Below are 21,026 nucleotides of genomic sequence, written 5' to 3' on the forward strand. Positions count from 1 at the left end.
CCCGCCCCTTCGGCCGGCTCGCCCGCCTATTGGCTGCGAGGGGCTGATTTGCATGTCGGCGCCCCACCCCCTCCCGGGCCGCCCCCTCCCAGCCCCGCGGGAAGGTGCTGGGCTCCCGTCGCTGCCCGGTTCCCGTCGCTGCTCAGTTCCCGTGGCTGCCCGGCGCGGGGAAAGTCCGCCCCGTGGGTGCCGGGAAGCGTGGGCGCGGTGAGCTGTCCCGTTTCTTCGCCATCGTCCCCGTGGACGTCCCTTGACCTTTCTTTTCCTCGCCTCCCCGCCGGCAAGCGGGGGCTTTCCGACTCTGTGACTGTAATTCAAATTGCCGCTGCTAGTGTAAGGAAGATGCTTCATGCTTCAGAGCAGGGGTCAAATTAAGTCCTTTTTTGCGTTGTGACTTCCTGAGGAAAAAAAAACCCAACACCTTCCCCATCATTCTAACTGGAAAAAAACCCCCCAAACCTAATGAAACTCTGGTGTCTCAATGTTTGTTTGTACACGGTATTCATACACATTAATTAGCCACACAAGTAGCTATAGAGGTTGTTCACGTCTCTCTGAGATGGGAAGTTTTTGCTTCTCTTGAAAATCTAAGACATATACTTTCTTTCTCCTTTTCGTCACAAAACTTGAATATAATCTGAACCTGAAAATTTTAAAAGATACAAGTTACTTTTTTGTAGGTGCCGAAAAGTAACTGAAAGAGCAACTGTGCTTTCCTGAGCAGTCATCAGTTATAAGGCTCCAAAATTTCTTACGTTGCATCAATCCCACCCTGGTGATCAAGAATAAATTCTGTCTTCATGGAGACAATTGCAGAGATTTAGGAAGCTTCCTCCCTCCTTATTTTCTATGCTGGTTTTGTGTCAGGAAAAAAATGTAAGTAACAGGAAAATATTTGAGGTTTCATGGTTAAAAGTCAGTTAACATTATATCTGACAGAAAGACTCTTTTACTTTGAAAAATCCAGGACTGCACTAGGCACTTTGCTGGAATTTTTCTCTCAGACCTTGATGCTGGAGACAAATTTAGGTGCGTGGGTCTCACCAGTTCCCTAAAACTATCTGAAGGCACTGAACTGTGAGTGGGTTTTCTTGTCCAGGCTGCTGCTTTGTGAGACCAGCTGCAGCATCCCCACACGTGGGCAGGAGGTTTTCTCCTTGCCACTGGACTGCAGAAAGCAAATGGGTCTTTAGTGTTGCTTGGTGATGTTAATGCAAGCGGAGCTGAAAATAGAGCTGGGTGTTAATGTAATGTCATGGGTAATCAAAGGTACAGGCTGCTTTGCGTGGCATGGAACAACAATTACAAATGAACCTGCTGTCGTTGCAGCACAGGCAAAGTGCTATGGGTGCATTGATTGATGTGTCTGATGATCCTGTCAAGAGCAAAATGTTCACCTAGAAACATCTGGTATTTTCCCTATAATTCATGTGGAGGATATGGAAGACCAAAGAGATGACTGTCAAGTCTCCCCTGCTCTGGGAGAGACCTCAGTAAAAATTTCAGTAGCTGAGTAGCAAGCAAGGTAGCAATATTGTTAAAATATTTGTCTTCTAAGAAACGAATGGAGAGTGAGAGAAATTTATTATTTCTACAGATTTTGCCACCTAGATTACAGGTTAAAGAAGGTTCAAAACTCTCATAAAAAGCTCTCTAATTAAGCTGCACAAATAGGTAGCTAAAAAAAAATCCACATTGCCAAAAAAGTATCCTGAAGTTGTTGAGCGTATTACGTTGCTAGATCTTTCAAAGGTGCTCATTTGCATGGTGTTATGAGAAGCAAAACCAGATGAGTCATATGAAAAGATTGTTGTGTCACCATATGTACCAAAGACACTTGTTTTGGATTATTATTCTCATTTCAATCTCTTCTGAAATAACATGGACAGTGTAGATAGATAATGGAAATGATTATACATAGGAAAGTGATTTTCCAATATATGAGATAAAAAATTTTCAGTCTTTTAATTTTATTCTCCTGTGACTCCTGAGAAGCATTACATACCAAGCTACAAAAGTAACATCGTAATTTTTTTTCACTTTCTGCTATCTCTTCTTGTAAGAGGAACACTTTGTAGTTTACCAGTGAAAGTAAATACTCAATTTACACAGATAAAGACAGAACTCATTAGTACTGGGATCACAGATGCCAATAAGTTTCTAAAGGAGTTTGTGCAATATAAATGTAAGATACATCTGCAGACAGTAAGCCTCTCTGTCAGTTCTTTTTTCTTTTTGCTGAAGAGCTGTTGCATTTTTTTTTTCCTTAAAGACTTCTAATCCTGACCTAGGTCTTGAATGATTGCTTTGAATGAACCAGGTTTTGCTTCCAGTTCTCTCATCTCTAGAAAGAGGACAGGCATAATTACTTTCAGTTCTCATAAATGTGTAGTGAAAAGTAATATATAAACAAATTGGACTCTCAGGTATGTTAAAATACCATGAGGATGTGTTGTAGTTCAAGGACAATTCACTGCATGAGGGAGACCCATCATCCTTCTGCTCTGGTGTGTGATGCTTCTAAAGACAATTCGAACCAGGAAACAGTTTCTTCCAAAGCTCAAGAAATTAGAAATTATGTGGACATGTAGATTTCTCTTTGCTACCACTTACCAACACCTCAGCCTGGGTAATGTTATTTTTTGGGAACAGCAGTTTCATCAGGCAACTTACATACAGGTACATAGAGATCCCTGTTTTTCTGGAGCTTACCCATCTCTATAAAAGCAGTTTGTAGCCATAGCATCTGTACTAGTTTCATTATGAAGTTATAGTAGTGTCAATCTATAATAATCGACACTTGTGAAACTTTTAGCTAAAAACAGAGCCAATTGCTACCAGTTCAGTTGTGTATCCTAGAGCAGATTCTCAGACACATATAAAATTCACTTTTCTGGATGTGCAGTACACATGAGCCTCTTCTAAGCTAGAATCAGAGCTGATGTAATCTAGCTCACATTGATTCAATCAAAGTAATGATTCATGGTCCTGGACAATTAACTTTTTTCTTTTTAACCTCATGGATCAGTAGAGTCATTCTGACATGATTTATCAATTGCCAAGGTGAGTTGAAGGGAGACACCAACAGACTGATGCTAGAAAATTCTTTCACTACATTCATTTACCAGAGAAACTGAGTCTTCAGCTGTGATACTTCCAGCTTGAGAAAGGTCCAACAGTCCTGCTCTGTCTTTTCACATTTCATCGTAACCTCTCACAAAAGCTACTGATGTTACAGAACAGTTTCATCAATAAATGTTGCTGACACAAAGAGATTCTCCTTGGCTCCATGAGGAACAGAGTGCTGAAAAGAATTCAGAAGCCAAGTATCTCCACAGGTAGCTAAATCCACCTTGATTCTTTGTTGAGGCCCATGGAGATATTTGGATTTACATAGGGATAACATAGTGCTCTAGGTATTGAGCCCTGCAGATGTTTTTCTTTTTGCTTTCCTTTTCTCTCCTTCATTAGGAAGGAAGAAGACTGCTACAAAAGGATGGAGTACTAAAAGCTGTGCAGATGTAATTGCTGTGGAGTCAGAGGATGCTCTGTGCCAGGGCCCTCTCTCTTGCTTTTTTAGGAAAGGATTTAACATTCTTCTCCAATTATGCCCCAAAGGTATGTGAAGCCAGCCCTGGGTGTATTGCCCCTGAATTCCTTATGAACCACAACTTGGCACTCATATATGGGTCTGAAAGTTCATTACCCATACACGAGTACTTAATCTAGTTAGGGCTGTATCAAATGCCAGATTGGATGCACAGGAAATAGCCCTGGGACTTCTGTTGACTTCAGAGATGATGGCAGGTGCTAGCATGTTTTATTAAGCTGGTAACCAATAAATGAACAAGTTCAAAATGTTTTCACATGAAGGATGTAAACAAGCACGGTTAACTGGAGCCAATGAAACAATACTGATTTCTGGGAACTGAAGGCATGGTTGATTATAAAGTAAGCCACTGGATTTCTCTGCTGCTATCACAGCTTTTGGATACAAGAGCACAGCCCATACGTATAACATGACAAAGGTCCTGTCACATCACTGGCCTAATGAGAAGCTTTACCTAACCCTGTTCCTGTACCTCAGTAGAGGTGTCTATTCTAACTCCTGTTATCAGACAGGAGTGAGGTATTTCTTCTGCACATTTGCATGCCCATAGACTGAGGTCAGGTAACTTCTGCAGTACGGAGATCACTTTGCAACCTGTCAGGGACAAGGACATCTTTATGTCATTCAAGAAGGATAAAAAAGCAAGGGGAGGAGGCACATAGCAGGCACTCAGATTTGGGTATAGTCCCAGTAACAGCAGATTCTAGGGGAAGTTCATATTGCCAAAAACTACAAATGCTATTTTTCCCTCATCACTACTCTCTGAGCAGAAAATGTCCAGGCTATATATTAGGTATGAAGGGAGAAGTACCTGGGGAGCAATAATAAGGGGTTTCTGTTCCCCAGAGGTTAAAAGCCTGAGATGTCTTAGAAGGGTGAGGCAAATACTAAGTAGACCTTCACAAAGAGAGCTATTGCAAAATGAGGACATTTCCATAACTCTTTTGGAGCATCCTTTTCACATTAGTAATCCATAGAAAAGGTGTTGTTTTCTAAAACTCACCAGGTTTCAATGAAATAAAACAATACTATCCTAGAATTGTGTGAACATAAATTTTATACAGCCATGATGATGGATCACCTTATTCATGCTGCTTTTCAACAAGCAATGTAACATCCAGAAGGTGGTGGGGAGCCTGCCCAAAGTGCACAGGGAGTTCTTGTACCATGCAGACTGCCTTCTTCTGAAGGCATGCTGCACATGTGGAAATCTTTCAGGTGGCTTTGTGGCTAGATCTAAATATCTTGTGGTAGACCTTCTGAAGGGTAGCACAGTAGTGACATGCTACAGATCTGAGAAGAAAAAGAAAAGCTTTTTGTTTAGTTGAAGGTGAGGGAAGAATTATTTGGGATTATTTAGCTGAGAGTACACAGCCAGGAAGCATTTCGTTTCACAGCCCAGTAATGACCAATTGGTGCCTGGAATCCTCTGTGAATGGCAAGGCACATGGTATCTAAGCAAATTGTAGGTGACAAAAAAAAAAAAAGCCCTAAAAACTAATGGTACTTGTCAAAGTAGAAGGCTATTTGTCAAACACTTTGCAAAACTTGTCTAAGAAAAGTGAAGGCTTATATTTTATCTTTGAAACCTGTCTGATGGCTGTGGCATGTATCCCAGGATTCTGAGAGGCAGCTGCTCCCGGCAGCACCTCAATCCCTGTAGTTAAGAAATGCAAGGACAGGAGTATTGGGGCACTGAGCAGCTGCACAGCAACGCCATGGGGGCCCACGGGTCTCCTCCCATTTAAGGAGGTAAGTAAGGCAGAGGGGCAGCTGAGTACCTGCACTGCTTTTTATACAGCTGCCGGTATAGAATATATATATTTGATGGATGCTGCTGCCTTGGTGGTTTCTCACAGAAAGATCAAACCTGCCCAAATCTTCCGGGCACCTGGGTGAGTCCCAGGTGCTTCCAGCTCTCCTCAACTGACCCTGTGCTCAGAGGCAGCAACAGATGAAAGAGAGGCTCTGTGGCAGCCAAGGGGTGCAGTCATCTTTCCAAGAGCAGCAACTATTAGCTCCCAATTAATTTAATGTGCATCCATTAGGATGGAGCTGGGCACTGGCCCTATTAAACATATCCTTTAACTTCTGGATCTCTGAAAGCATCAGATTCTGGCCTTTGCATTTGCCAAGTTCATAACTGAGTAAGCAAAGTGATGTGGAAGTCCCAACAGATGAGCCAAAACCAGAGCACACAGCCTCTCTTCCAATTTGTCAATCTAGAGAATTATTTGATCTGTAAATGGGGTTTTGATATATATATATATATATATAAATATTTACATATATATACACTTTACAAGTTACATCTCTGTGTAGGTTGTGTACTGCTATGGCAGAGGAGGAGGACTGCACTATGCATACAGGCTCAGTTCTTATTTCTTCCTCGCACTCTCAGCTTCAGCAGTGCAACCTAGCCTGGCTGTGCCTCTTGTTAAGCTGGATAGGTATCTACTAGGAATAATTCAAATATGGCTGATTTTAAATTGAGGTAGGGAGTGGATTAGATGACTTCCTGAAACTTATTTTAGCCTCATTTTCTAAATCTTATTGACACATGTCAAAAAGTATTTATAGAATATTTATATATTCTATATTCTATATATATTCTATATATTTGTAGAAATACAAATATTAAAATATGCTAAAACATATGACTACATCTTCAGAGAGGTAAATCAGTTCCCCAGAATTCAAGCCAAATGTTGGAAGTGGGTATATTTTTATTAAGATAATAAATAATTGCAATGATACAGTAAGATTTTTGACAGATTACAGAAAATCTATTAATATCCTACTAAAAAATATTGTAAGGCAAATCTGGTACTGTTCTTTTCATCCTGAGAAGTTAACTCACCTTTTTTTTTTTTTTTTTTTTTTTTTTTTAAACTGGAAGAATATTGCTTCTGGAAATATCCATCATCTACTGTGCCTTTGTACCATGCCTACCAACATAAACCTTGCTTCTTGGCCAAGGTCAGCAGGCAGTCCCCCCCAGAAATACCACACAGACAGGGAATGAGCACAGAAAACAATGATCCACACTTCTTACCCTACATGGCTTGGAACTATTGGTTTCACTGCAAACCTGGTAGGCAACACTGGCAGTGTTACACTTGTATGTTACAAGGATGTTAAACACGGTTTCCATCTTACAGAATAAATTTTTACAGCATGATAAATGAAAGAAAACCCAACTAACGTTTAATTACTCAAGGGAAGAACCTACATAAATAATAATTTTAAATACTGTCCATATTTAATATTAACTACAGCATATGCAATTGCTGTGAGTACAAATTTGGCGTGAATTTAAAATGAAGTATAACTTGACAAAATAATTCAATAACAGATAAGCAAAATTAATATACTGAAGCAAATTTAATATAGTATTTACTATAAAATAATTTTTTAGATGTGATTAATATAGAACAGCAAATTTAAAGTTCACCAATAATCAGTACCACATCTAGAATACATCTAGAGAAGTGAGTTTTTACTTCATTCCAAATAGTACTGAATACCTGCATGTTAAATTTTCACATGCTTACTACCTGAAGATAACAGGAGAGAGAAATATCAATTTATGATGAAAAATGTTTCTATTTTGTGACATGGCAAGAAAATTTTTCAAGTGATGCTTGAAATCTTGCCATATCTGCAGCTTTAGTGACAGTTAAATTAATTACATCTAAGATAATCCTTCTTTAGAGACTTTTTCTCCCCCTTCATTCCTCAAAGGGGTCAGGTCACCCATTCCACACATGCCACGCAGTCCTTTAAACCCTGTAGGAAACATGGAGGAGGGGTGGGCAAAAGACACACTAGGATGGCAGATTCCCTAAATTTCCATCTCCATTCCCACTCTTGGAATATGCAGTTTTCTTAAGGTTATTCTGTTACTTATATGGTGTCATTCCTCTGTCTCCCTCTGACTGGATTCTCCACATAGGATTTAGCCCCTTCTAGTTCACAGAGAAGATCATAACTACTTTTGCAGTTCAAAACCACAGCCAATCTGAGGGGCTACTCTGATCAGTGAGAATGTATGGATGTGAGCTTTGGAAACCTGAGTAATATTCTCTCTGCTTTCCTTACTCTTGGGAGAGAGCAAGCAGATAAATGATCCTCCCTACTACTAGAGAACTGCATGGCCTGAAGATATGTTATAGGGAGAGTTCTTGCTCCCTTTCTTTGATTTTTGTAAGAAAGTCAGCAGATCTGGGATTCCCAGTATGAGGAAGGTGTAGATGAATTTGAGTGAGTCCAGCAAAGAGTCACCAAGATGGTCATAGGGTTGGAGTGTATGACCTGTAGGGAGAGGCTGAAGGAGCCAGGTTTCTTTAGCCTAGAAAAGAAAAGATTTAGAGGCTCTAAGAGCAGCCATAATGTACTGAAGAGATTACTGATACATCCCAAGTGTAAGGCAGGAGAATGAGAAACAATGCTCATAAATTGGGATAAAGTTCTAATAGGAAATAAAAGAAAAATCCACATTATGAGGGCAGTGAAGCACTGGAACAGGAGATTGCCCAAAGAAGTTGTGGAATCTCTATTCATGGAGATTTTCAAGACCCATCTGGCCAAAGCACAGAGATCAATGTTGACTCTGAGAGATTGGAGCAGGAGATTAGACAAAATTACTACCTGTTGTCTCTGCTAACCTGTGATTCTAATGTGATCCAAAATCCACAGCTGTGGAGGCCAGATCTTGGTGCTGAAAGATCCCACTAAATAGGAAGCCATTACAAGCACATCCTACATACCACAGTGCAAGAACAGCCAGGCTGCCTCTGCAGTGCCTGTTAGAGCATGAACAGTGTCTAAGGTAGGCTCATTGGCTGCTGCAGCAAAGCCAGCTCTTCACAGGCAACCTTCTCACAGCAACACACCTACATTTCTTGGCTACTGATCCACTGCACTTATTTTCCCATATCCCAAGATTTGTTATTTCCAGTGATATGTATCTGCAGTTCTAGCATTTGCAGCTTGCTTTGGAAACAATTCTGTCTTCGTTCAGGTGTCTGGTAGAGCAATCTCCCCACGCTGTCTGTCAGTGCAAGACATCAAACACGCTCTCCTGGCACCAGCTGCTGGCCTGACAGGGAGCACTGCCAAACTCTTATGGGATTAGTAGGTGCTGAGGTGTATCGGGCTCTCTATGACTTGGTCAAAGAACTGTAGCAGGCAACATCACAGTGCAACATGTGTTTGCAGTATATTTCAAGTGATAAGAGGGATTGATTAGACAGGAAAAGCACACTCCAAATTCTCTTACACACCCAGTAAAATATGCCCATCAGTTTTCAAACCTGTACTACATGGGAATTTTCAGAATCTTATTCGGTGAAGATGAAAGGAGATAGATGTGCCAGTTGTTGAAGGACAACATTAGACTTGAAAGATGATTTCCCAAGTAACATTAGAAGCCCTGCCACCCATGTGGCTTTGGTGACAATTAAATTGATAGACTAAGCTAGGTTTTTATGTGACAACAATAATAATATTGCATTACATTTATAAACTATGCTCCACTTCAGGCTCTCTAAACCAATTTGCAAGCAATTACTTTAAAATACTGCTGTGTGTATTGCTACCCATGTATTATAGATGGGAAAGAAATCACAGAAAGTGTCAAAATGCCTAGAGGTGTACAGCAAGTCTTGATCTAACTAGAAGTTGCATCCAAATCCCCTGAGTGCTAGTTCTCTCTTTTCATGAAAAGATTACATGTCTTTTCATGTCTCTGCTTTTTTCCTTGCAGATATTTTGTTTCTCTAAAGGCTTATGCCTCTATACAGCCATCTTTCTACTAAAATAATTCTCTCCCTTCAATAATTTCTTATGTGTGAATGTTATTCAGATGACATGGAAAAAACTGTGTGATATGTAATGAGTCTATATCAGTTAAAATTAATAGCTAAATTCTGCTTTCAGTGAAGTCAGTGGAAGTTTGAACATGGCATTAAATGAGACAGGCCCAATATTACAAACTACAGGAAGCATAACATGGAGGATAGATAGTGGGTTGTTTTATTTCTGATACAGAGGAGAGTCAAACTTTTTATAAGGATATTAAGTGATAGGAAAAGAGGAAATGCTTAAATCTGAGAGTAGGTTTAGATTAGATATTAAGAAGAAATTCTTTGCTGTGAGGGTGGTGGGGCGCCGAAACAGGTTGCTCAGAGATGTTGTGGATGTCCCATCTCTGGGACTATTAGATGGGTTGGATCTGGTTGGATGGGGCTTTGAGCAACCTGGTGTAGTGAAAGCCGTCCCTGCCCATGGCTGGTGGGTTAGAACTGAATAATCTTTAAACCATCCTATGAATCCATGATAAGGATCATGTATCTACGTGAGTGAATAGACCAAATGTGTCCTCTAGTCAATGTCCTTAAGACAAGAAGCAGAAAGTAAAATTAAATGAATTATCTAAATGCTCTGGCAGCTGCCTTTGGCAGTTAAAACATTTTTTTTAAATTAAATGCTTCCCAGATCCTAAAGACAGGCACGAACAAGCCCCCAGAACTCAGATGTTTACACAACTGCAAATTCACAACCAGACTTGTTAGTGTCTCATCATCCTAATGAGCTGATCCAAGAATCCCATCTCTGATGCTCCAAACTTTGGGGAAGTAGGGGTTCACACCCAGATACAGGCAGAGTAATTCAAACCCAACAGTACCTCATGTCCATAAGAAATGTTTTGTGCTAGTGTACCTTTATTAGAGTACTTTTCTTAGAAAAAAACCTACTACTAAAGGTCTACCTAAACCCAAAGGCTATTTCTTTTACAGTGGCCGTTAATGCCATTCAGGAGAAAACTAAAAAAGAAGTTGAAGGTGACCTGTATCTTCAGAAAGCTCCCTAATAACCAATAGCTGTAGCTTCTGAGATGAAGGTTGCATTCAAGCATTCAATCACCTGAAAAGGTATCATCAGGGTCAATGCACAAGTTATCTGTATGGAATATATCAGTCGAAGCTATTTAAATGTGTATTCAGATTTATCCCCGCCTCCCTGCAACTCATCTTGGGCAAACAGAACTTCATTTTGATTTGAGTAAAAAAATGGAAATTTTCAGCTTTGCTACAAAAATGGTAGAACTTGATGTATTTAATGATATGAGTGTGTCTGCATACAAAACAAAATGCAGCTTTCAGAGGAGCTCCTTGGCACAGAGAAGGGCGAGAAATGTGTCAGCTTGAGTGTGGGCTCAGTTCAGATTCAGCTTGAGTTCGTAGGAGGAAACAGAAACTTAACTGACAATAAAATTTTCCAAAAGGCTCATTTACCTAAATCAAACCATTACAGTCATAAACAAGTCTCATCTGGGGGTGCTGTGGTGTGCTGAGTCAGTGAAAAACCTTCACAGAGAGCTGGAGCAGAGCTGGGTGATGGGCGCAGTGCAGTACTACCAAGGAGCCTGCTCTGACACCAGGTCAGTGTGGGGCTTATGGCCCGGGACTTCACTGCCTGTGTCAACATCCTCATCTATTTGATTAGGAGAGTATTTTCCTTTCTTGGTATGGCCATCAGGAGTTAGTGCTTGTAGGATACTATACAGTTCTCAGAAGAAAGGCTACTGCACTTTCTAATATGTTTTATAGAGGAAACAATGACATCCATAAAGTAGACGGCTGCCCTCAATGTTTTGTTTTCTCTTCTCTCTAGATTTAAGGCTATCTTCTTCTTAAATCACAGTTACATGCGTCTGTTTCTCTGGCTGATAGAGCACCAGACAAACAAACTCTCAATGCAAAGGTTTTTTTCTAATTCCTCCCAAGCATAAAATATTCTTAGCTAAAAGGCCATTTTCTTCTTCCACAAAGTCAAAACAATGTAATTACACGTGCAGGAAGATTTTGGCATATGATTTCTCTGCCAACATTCTGGAATTCTACACACACATAAAAGACCCACCATATTTCCTAAACCTAACTTATTATTAAAAATAGTCTTTTAAATGGAGTATTAATAGTCCCTTAAAAAAGGTGAAAAGTACAGATGCTGTTTTTTTTATTTAAGCTGCACTGGAAGATCTGTTAGGATCATAATGGTAAAGGGCTTTAGTCATGAAGAAAAACACTGATAATTTTTCCCCCCTTTGTGAATGAAGAAGCTCTTAGCCACATCACAGGGATTATGGGAGAAGAACTGAAGAGCAGAGTGTATCAGAAGGAGACATTCCATGGGTACCACTGAAATGATCCAAACTGTAATTAACGATCCCAGCAGTTTAAAAATACAGGTGCATGTGCATTTGGGAATGAGAGGAGGATCAAATTACAAACTGAGTCAGTTAACAAACTTGTTTTACCCTTCCAGTTATGCAAGCCAGTTTGTGACTCAGCAGCTATACAAATCTGCTCTCCAATGACAAGACAAATCTGTTCTGCAGCTGAGTCACTCACAGCAGCTCTTTTCACACTGATAAATTCAGCAGTCACCCATAGTATGGAAAAGACTGTGGAGCCTTTATTACCTATATGATACAGAATAAACATATTTTATAGGAGAATAATCTGCAGCTCATCTTCACACAAGGAACTTACTGAATGGGGGAGAGAAAAGCAGTCATGGGATTACACTGATCAATGTTCATGGTCCTTTAACTAAAAGATTTTTTTTCTAATAGTGTTTTCTGTTGTGTGTTCATCCCTTACTAATAAATATCACCTGACAACTTGCTGTAATTGTAAATGTAGTTGAGAATTAATTTCTTTAATTGCCTTTGACTTTTATTTCAGGTTTGCAAATAATTTCCTACATGTTTGAGTGTGACAAGGTGTCATGACAGCTACAGGCAGTCACAGATTCATGCACACATCGGTTTGGGAATCTCTGCCCCAACCTGTTTCTTGAATGCTGACTTTTTGCTGGCACCAGCAAGCAGCTTTCCTTACCCTTCAGGCTTGATCCTTTTGAGGTGCCAAGTATGAACGATTGCTGCCAATGGTCTTAGCACTTAACATAAATCTAAGTTCTTAAGTCTAGTGGCAGAACCTCGAGACTGCATTGGGAGCTTAAAGTGACGAACCCACTGAATAGACTACACTTCCCTTTCCCAGCCTGTTACAAGTATATCCCATTGATCCTGTCCAAAACCAGATGTCTTTATGCCCAGAGGTGAATATCACAAATAGCCACAATAGGTGATGCAACAATTGCACCACGAGGCTGTGAACAAAGCCCCATTGGGTGAGTCAAACACTGTAGGAGAACGCCTTAGCCAAGAGGAGCTTGTTGTTAAGTTACAAAAGGCTGAAAAAGATAGAGAAAAGGGAATGGACAGTTATGGTTTTCAAATTTTTGTATTTCATATTGAAGGCTTTTCCACAAATGCGCTGCAATACACAGCTGTGTGTGAATACCAAATCATCTGTGCTCCACAGCAGCTATTCTGAGAGATGCATCAGCCGTCATTGACACGATCTACGCACATCCTGTTGGGGCTCTAGATTACAAGCCCGGTGCCAGCAGTTTTCACAGTGCTTTTCTTAAAGCCTCTTTCTCTGCAATCAAGTGAGTGAACATTTCAGCTCTAATCTTCTAAAATTAAGTACCTTCAAACATCATAAAAATAAATACTTTCAAACATTTGTGGAGAAGAGCAAATACAAAGTAAAATACAGAAGCTCAAAATGCAAAATAGAAAAAAAAAAAGAGAGCAAACATTATATGTTACTTAAAAACAACAGCAAAAAAAATCACGTCTTTGAAAGCTTACTTTAAAATGTCCAGGTTTCGGTGATTTTCTGTCAAGTAGTTTTTGTTTTTTGTTGGTTTCAAGATTTCTAAGTCTTCATGGTGCTGAGGAGGTGGGAAGAAATATTAGTTTAAAGAGATAACATCTTTTTGCTGTACTCCTTGAATGTTTGCTTTCCAAAATCAGCAATTCGCTTTCAAGCTCTCAAATCACATTCCAAAATGTATAGATGGGATGGTTATCATCATACATTACTAACATTGCCCAATCCTGACTATAAATACCTTGCTTCCAGTGGTTTATTCCTTGCCAAGTCTCTACAATCTGAGTTTATTTTTTATTTTGAGGATCTAGTCATTTAAGCAGTTTTCAGCGTGAGGTAAGTAAGACATTTCCAACAATGAAACCAGCAATCAAAAAGACATGAGTTACTAAGAGTTGTGATTTGAACATATTACTTCATCTGTGGTGCTTGGTGTTGTGAAAAATAATGTTTTATTTGCCTTAAAAGTAACAAAGAGCAATACTTTGATAAAGCTGAAGGTGAGATATGTTGTATCATCTATTAGTGAGAGCTTTAGCTCCCCAGTAAATGCAAGAGGCTTATGTACATTTCTTATTTCAAATTAGAAAGTTCCCAACCCAGGTTGAGAAACAACTGGTTTATATAGCAGCCTTCAAGTACGTAAAGGGGACTTATAAGAAGACTGGAGAGGAACTTTTTAGCAGGATGTGTAGTGATAGGACAAGGGGAAAAGGCCTTAAACTGAAGGAGGGTAGACTTAAACTTGATTCTATAATTCTGTGGTGAACTGGTGGTGACTGGTGTGCCATTTCCTAGAGATGCATGGAAGGGACAGTTATCTTCTTCCACCTGCAGTGATGCTAATATCCTAAATATCCACTGCTGCCCCTCTCTCTCCTTTGCTTTTTGTCCCACGAGCAATGCACTGTCTGAAATTTCTCACCATGAATTAGTACAACACACACCAAATAGGCAAGCTGATGACTCACTAATATGAATGGCTCCATGCTTCTCCTGCTCTTATCTTTTACTTTTATAAACTGACTTGCTGTGCAGTAACAGATGAGCTGCCCTTGTGCACAAGACAGATGATGGATTTTCTTGTCTAGATACGGGTGATGACACCAATGTCCTCTGTGCTTACTGCAAAGAAGGAGGTGAAATGATTAATACTTGTGCACTATGTGTGATGGGGAAGGCTGGAGAGAGAAAAATCTGGCTACAGAAAGGCTTCCCTGGGCAGAACACTTTTAAGTACTGTTCTGAAGAAATCAGTATTTTAAAAACATGATCATTATGCGGCAGATAAAAAAATAAACAGCTGCATTAAGCAGAATTAAAAAAGGAAAGTCACTTCCTCTGTTCTTACTCTTTCTTGCACACAGAAAGCATACATTGATATGATATACAGACTTACTCAATGGCCAAATCAATTTATTCTAATTTAAATTGTGTACATTTAATGTTCAAAATATTGCCCCGTTTAAAGATGTACCTCTCATCACTTCTATTTGTGTATACATTTTCGACACAATTAATAGCTGTATTAGCTGTGGCAGTTTATGTGAAGTGAATGAAGAAAAGACACACAGAGAAAATGGGCAGAATACAGCTGCTTCTTGGATAGTCCTGTAGTCTTCCCCAGTTTTCTTGTGTTTACTCTTATTACTTCATTTTATTTCCAAATGCATGACGAGAACAAACCTTTCCCATTACATAAACGTATATGGACACAAGTAATTTCAATTCACCAGGCAGATTATTACTGGCTCTATTTTTAGCCTGAAGAGGTAACTAATCACATTAATGGACAGGCTCTTATTTTTAAAGTGATGGCTTTGGAATAAAGAATTTCCTTCTAAGCAGGAAGTGAGAGCTGCCTCTACCAGGCCTCTGTGTTGCTCCATCTTCCTCCACACCACATTCCTCAGCTCACCCACCACATTATTTCAGTGTCTCATCTATAAGCGCTGTGCTAGTGACCCCTAGTGCCTCTCTTCTTTTAGGGTGCTCCTCCACCTTGCTAGGAAATTCTCAGTGGCACCTAAATTAAGCTAATTCAGTTGTGTTTCCCACCTAAGGCACACAGCTCTCATTCAGACCCATACAGAAGGCATAGAGCATTACAGTGATATTCACAAGCAACTGATGGAGTGGGAAGCTACAAGGCCTCTGTGATCCCTAAGCATCTCCCAGGCTACATCCCATTAGTGCAGGCCACAGGTCTCAGTTTGACAATTCTTCAGCAGTGAATTTCTCCAGCTGCAGTCTGATTCAAGATAATATGATTGATTATGTTGATCCAGAGCAGCATAAAATGTATCCCTTCAATGCAGATACATAGTATTTCTTCTTTCCTGATTTTTTTACTCCACATTCTTCCAATGTGGAGTATTAGCTCTGGCAGATAATCAGCCATACAATGTTAAAACATCTTTTAGATGTTGGAGTATTTATGCACTATAAAATCAAAGCAATAACAAAACATAGATTCTAATAGTGGAAGAAAGTTGGAAACTTAACCATGCTTGCAAGGACTATGTTTCCTCTGTCCCACAAGTAGCCCAAAGGCTGCAGGTAGCTGCAGTGTGAAGAAGCAGAAACTATAGCAAAATTATGATTCTGACTACAAGGCAAAGAAAGAAATCAGGGGAGTTTACATAAAACAAAGTGGAAAAAGAGGCTTGCTTGTGAAAAATGTTTTTTACAGGACCTTTGAGAAAAGCAGCAAAATTGTCTTCCATCTCTTACAGGGCCAAAATAAGGGCTTTCTGAGGCTGATAATGTTCATAGGCTATAACAACATTTAGTATTTATATCTTCACACTTCCACCCAAAGAGTCAGTAGGGTATTCAAAAATTTGGTTATATCTTGCACTGGGCAGCCACTGACACTGTCTTTCCTGGTCTAGCAGCGCTCTCTACCCTTTCTCTCTGCATTCCGGAGGAGCAGCCAACCATTCCGTTTCAAATGGAACAAAATTTTTGCAGGTCCAGCCCTGACACCTAGTGGCCTCCGCAGTTCCATACAGCCTCCCGGTGTCTCCACCTTCTGAAACTCGGCTTGAAAGGATATGGTGTTACCCTCCAAATAGATCATTTCAGCGCTTAAATCAACACATTTATGTGATTTCCATAAGTAAGCATCCATAATTGTATATTCTGATAATGATATTTAATGGTATTCAGTACAAAAACTCTGATATATCCCAAAAAGCTACTCTTTCAGGAATCCTAGTCATACCACTGAGCAATAATTCTCTCTAATATATATCTGCATCTCCTTTCCCTCGCTACTTTAGTATTCCTAAACTTGAAATGAAAGTGCCCTAGCACAGGCACTCATTTTGTACAAAATGGACCTAACAAGGAAAAGATGGCCCAACAACGGATTTTATTTTTGTATAGAACAAGAAATTAAGAGAAAGTTAATATAATTGAATATAGTTCTTGAAAGCTGGTAGATGAAACTTTCTTTTTAGAGTGAAATTGAAGTTAAGTAACTACTTGTAAATAACTCTCACTTGCCTGCCAGCTGGAAATTTTACTACCTATTTTTTCTTTCTTGTAATGTAAGCTTGTCTGGCAGTCTCTGAGGGTTTTGACCAAAGCCAAAACAGAGTGAAGTTTTGGGGTGTTTTCCCAGAGCTCTGGATGTTTGGCCCACTAAAAAACTTGCCGAAAATTTCCGATTTACACTTCTCATTCAGGTTTAGAGGTTTTTGTTTGTTTGGATTTGTTTGTTTGTTTTGATTGATTGGGTTTTTATTGTTGTTTTGTTGTTTTGGTTGGTTGGGGGTTTGTTGTGGTTTGTTTTGTTTTTGTTTTTATTTTGTTTTTTTTTGTTGCTGTTGTGGGGGTTTTTTTGTTTGTTTTTTTCTGTTGGCTTGTTTTTTAAATGAGAACTGTTACACCTGTTTAATTTAATGCACTTATTACTCTTAGAAACTGCAACATCTGCAAGAGCTGGATAAGCATTTGGGAATCTTTTTTGCTCTAATGACTGAGTATTTTAATCAATACATCTCCTGGTTTAGAGTTTCCAAGAGGATAACTTCAAAACAGCTGTGAGGGCAGCCCTATGTGTCACTGTGTTGGCATGGAACATGTATTATAAGACAGCATTCTTCTTGCCATCCCACTTTTTAGAAAGATGCCATTTAAAAAGAAATGAAAGCTTTCCCTTGTTGAGAATATGTATTTTTTTGTCTCTCTGTGTGCCAGCATACATAGAAACTCATAAAGTGTCTTGTTTATTTTTCCTCTCTCGTCTCTCTGAAAGCAACCACAGAATGCAACTGCTGTATCCAGCTGTGTAATCTGCTTCCAGCTAAGTAAGCCTTGGTAGCAATGACTCAACAGATCCTCATAAAAATAACAAAAATAAAAGTTTATAGTCCTCATTTCAGTCTTTGCACTGAAGGGTAAGGAGACTCCAGAAAGTTGTTTTTACATTGCTTTATATGGCCTTGGTTTTGTAAGATGCTCCCTTTTAAACAAGGGGCATAGAATCATCTGGGTTTTCACACAACATTTCTGTGGATTTCTTTTTGACTACAGGGCATTTACAAGGACAGGAAGAAACAGCTCAGTGTCACATTGAAAAATTTCTGGCAATGTGTCTTTCCTATTTTAGAACAAATAATTAAAACCACTACTAGCATATGAAAGAATGAATCATTTCAAGCATTTAAAACTTAACATTATTATTATTATTACTACTACTATTATTATTATTAAGCTCTTGAACAGAACTGGGAAAAACTTCTTTTTTTGGTGGATGATAAAATTTATTTCAAGCTTGACTATGATCAAAAGCAGATAGGCAACACAAGTTATATTTTCTGTGGGTTTTATATCTGCTTGTGAGTTTAACATTCAGCTAAAATACTAGCTTCACTGTAAAAAAAATATTTTTCAACATTAATATTTAATTTTGACTTAAATCCCCTGCCCCTGCTCAGCTGCACAGCCTGCCTGGGGAAGAGTAAATCAAAGCTCTTCAACTTAGAAAAGAACAAGGATGGGACGTACAGGACTTTCCTCAGCTGTATGTAGCAGAAGTAACCTCACCAAGTTGCTTCTTTTGGGAGGACCTGCAAATGCTGTGTCCTCTTCAGGCCTTCTCTACACGGACTTGTGTGAGAGTGACCACAGAAAGTGATGTATTGCCCTCTCACTAAGCTAAGGGCTAAGAAAAGGAGTGTTGTGCTGCTCTTGGCACCTCTTGAATGTTTTTGTGGCAACTTTTTCTTTCTCCAGAGCCAGGTTTCCCATGATGCTAATTTGAGAAGCAAAGCTGAATTTATCCAGAGCCAGTGTCAGGAGCTGGGATTAAGTTGTGCCCTGAAGCGTGAGCCGCAGGGCTTTGCTTTCCTGTTTTCTGACACCTCCTGGCAGAAGAGACTTTCTGATGTCGTTCCCTATGATCCACTATGTGGGTATTTCGTAGCCAGATTTGACAGGTCGCACCCCTTGGCTTCCAGGTGAATTGATCAGTATCAAAGTATCAAAGCCGTATCTTTGCTTTACAAATTGACGGGAAGCTCGAGGCTTTACATCGAGGCTCAGTTTAGCATCCGCCTCAGGCGCAGCCCCGTACCCGTGATCAGAGAACGAAATCTGATCTGGAGCCAGACCTCAGCCCTCACCTACGCGCCTCTAAATAACCCTGTGTTACAGACGCCGGCCCGGCCTTGTAACTAGCATTTGCATTACTATGGATTAGCCAACTGACGTGATCGGGCAGGGAGTAAACTATTTTATTACTATACCAATATTTATTTATGCCAGGGCCCTCTCCACCGGGCGAGGCATAAAGGAGACTACAGTTCCCGGCAGGCCCTTCCCGGCGCGCTCCCATCGGGCACTGCGGCAGGAAAAGCGGCGGGAAGCGCTGCTGCCCCCGCCGGAAAAGGTCCCGGCGCCGAGACCGCCCGCGCCGCCCAGGCCCTGCCGCGCCGCCCCGGACCGTCCGTGCCGTCCCGGACCGTCAGCGCCGCCCAGGCCCTTCTGCGCCGCCCCGAACCGTCAGCGCCGCCCCGGACCGTCAGCGCCGCCCGCCTTCCCGCGCTCCGCCCGCCCGCCCGCCTGCCGCGCCATGACGGACCGCTACACCATCCACAGCCAGCTAGAGCACCTGCAGTCCAAGTACATCGGCACGGGGCACGCCGACACCACCAAGTGGGAGTGGCTGGTGAACCAGCACCGCGACTCGTACTGCTCCTACATGGGCCACTTCGACCTGCTCAACTACTTCGCCATCGCCGAGAACGAGAGCAAGGCGCGCGTCCGCTTCAACCTGATGGAGAAGATGCTGCAGCCCTGCGGGCCGCCCGCCGACAAGCCCGACGAGTCGTGACCCTTCATCCTCCTGGTCCCGGCTCTCTCTCATGTGTGGTTCCCGCGAAGGACTGACCGGGAGAAGCCTCGCAAAATGCTTGCTTCTGGACTCTGACTGTGCAGTCGTTCGCCTTTTTTTCATGTGGAATATAATAAAGCTTCCTGGGCATTCCTAATGTTTGGTTTGGTAGTTTACTACTACGAGCTCTTTGTTCCCACAGGGGTGCTTGGTACTCGGTATTGAGCGTTTCAGTGCAACTATTCGAGGTGCAAGTCTGGGATACTCCCAGACTTTATTTTCCCTACCGGGCGGATTGATACTTGCTTACAAAACTGAGTTTTGGGTGGAGAGGGGGGAAGTGTGTTGGTATTCAAAAGGTTTGATTTCTTTGTAGCGATATGTAGAGTTGTTTGTGGTATAGCATAGTCCGTTCTTCTAGTACTTAAAAATTCCCAAATGGCTTTTCTTTAAACACAGTTTTCTCGCCTCATCTTCCTCTTTCCTGTACATTTGAGTTTTTCAAACCTCAGTTCTTTCTGATACAAATCAGCTACTTTTTTTTCTTCGTGTTGTGCTTTCTAGTAACCTGGCATTCAAGTTTTTTCTACCTTACATCAAACAAAGATACTAATACTGGGTTGGGCTCTGTTAATACGGAATAAGAATATGTGGCTTACTCGCTACTAATTAGAAGTAAAATGCTTCGAGGTGACACAGTCTTAGATCAGACTGCATACTGAACAGATGTTGATTCAGATTTGTCACTTAAAATACGTCTTCTATTCATTTACAGTAAAAATAAATTTTAAGTTCTAAAAGATGGGAAGACCTCAGACCAAAACGGTGAGATACATTGCTTGGGGAAATAAAATGCTCTCATTTCTGACATATTTGTATTAACACTGGAGGGGAAAGTCCAGCGTTTTGTATTTCTATTAAGACACTATAAAAGCTTATCAATGATTATTTTCTGGAACTGGCCATCTCAAGTCAGTACAACCATCTTCTGAAGAATTCAAAGATGGCATTTTTCAAACTTTGTTGCATGCTAAGATGAGGGTATGGGTGAAGTGGTCAGAAAGACATTTTACCTGCCGGTTTTATGGGGAACTATTTCAGTTTACAATAAATAAGGGGAATATGTAGAAAACTGGTTTTCAGTTTGCCTGCAAGCTGGTGCAGGTAATTTGAAGAGCATCTGTTCCTAACATACTGGGGTACAGGGCTGAAAGGTTTTGCTAAGTTGAGTTCAAGCACTTAGGCATAGGTATGCAAGGCAGTCTTGCAAAAAAATTGGGCAAAATTTGCATCTAAATAAAACAGGTTTCCTGTTCAG

The 21,026-nt window shown here is 40.6% G+C and overlaps 1 protein-coding gene across 1 annotated transcript; it reads left to right on the forward strand.

Annotated features, from left to right (window-relative positions):
- The first annotated feature begins 19,228 nt into the window (after nt 1-19,228).
- SF3B5 (splicing factor 3b subunit 5) lies at nt 19,229-19,865 on the forward strand. The gene has a single exon (XM_014879094.2). The coding sequence runs from the start codon at nt 19,448-19,450 to the stop codon at nt 19,706-19,708; it is 261 nt and encodes an 86-aa protein (XP_014734580.1). The 5' UTR covers nt 19,229-19,447; the 3' UTR covers nt 19,709-19,865.
- Nucleotides 19,866-21,026: the final 1,161 nt, after the last annotated feature.

Source organism: Sturnus vulgaris, chromosome 3 (assembly GCF_052056855.1).
Source record: "Sturnus vulgaris isolate bStuVul1 chromosome 3, bStuVul1.hap1, whole genome shotgun sequence".
Classification (NCBI taxonomy): Eukaryota; Metazoa; Chordata; class Aves; order Passeriformes; family Sturnidae; genus Sturnus; species Sturnus vulgaris.

Excerpts from the sequence above, each read along its gene's own strand:
- SF3B5 (XM_014879094.2), top strand. The coding sequence starts at position 19,448 with ATGACGGACCGCTACACCATCCACAGCCAGCTAGAGCACCTGCAGTCC.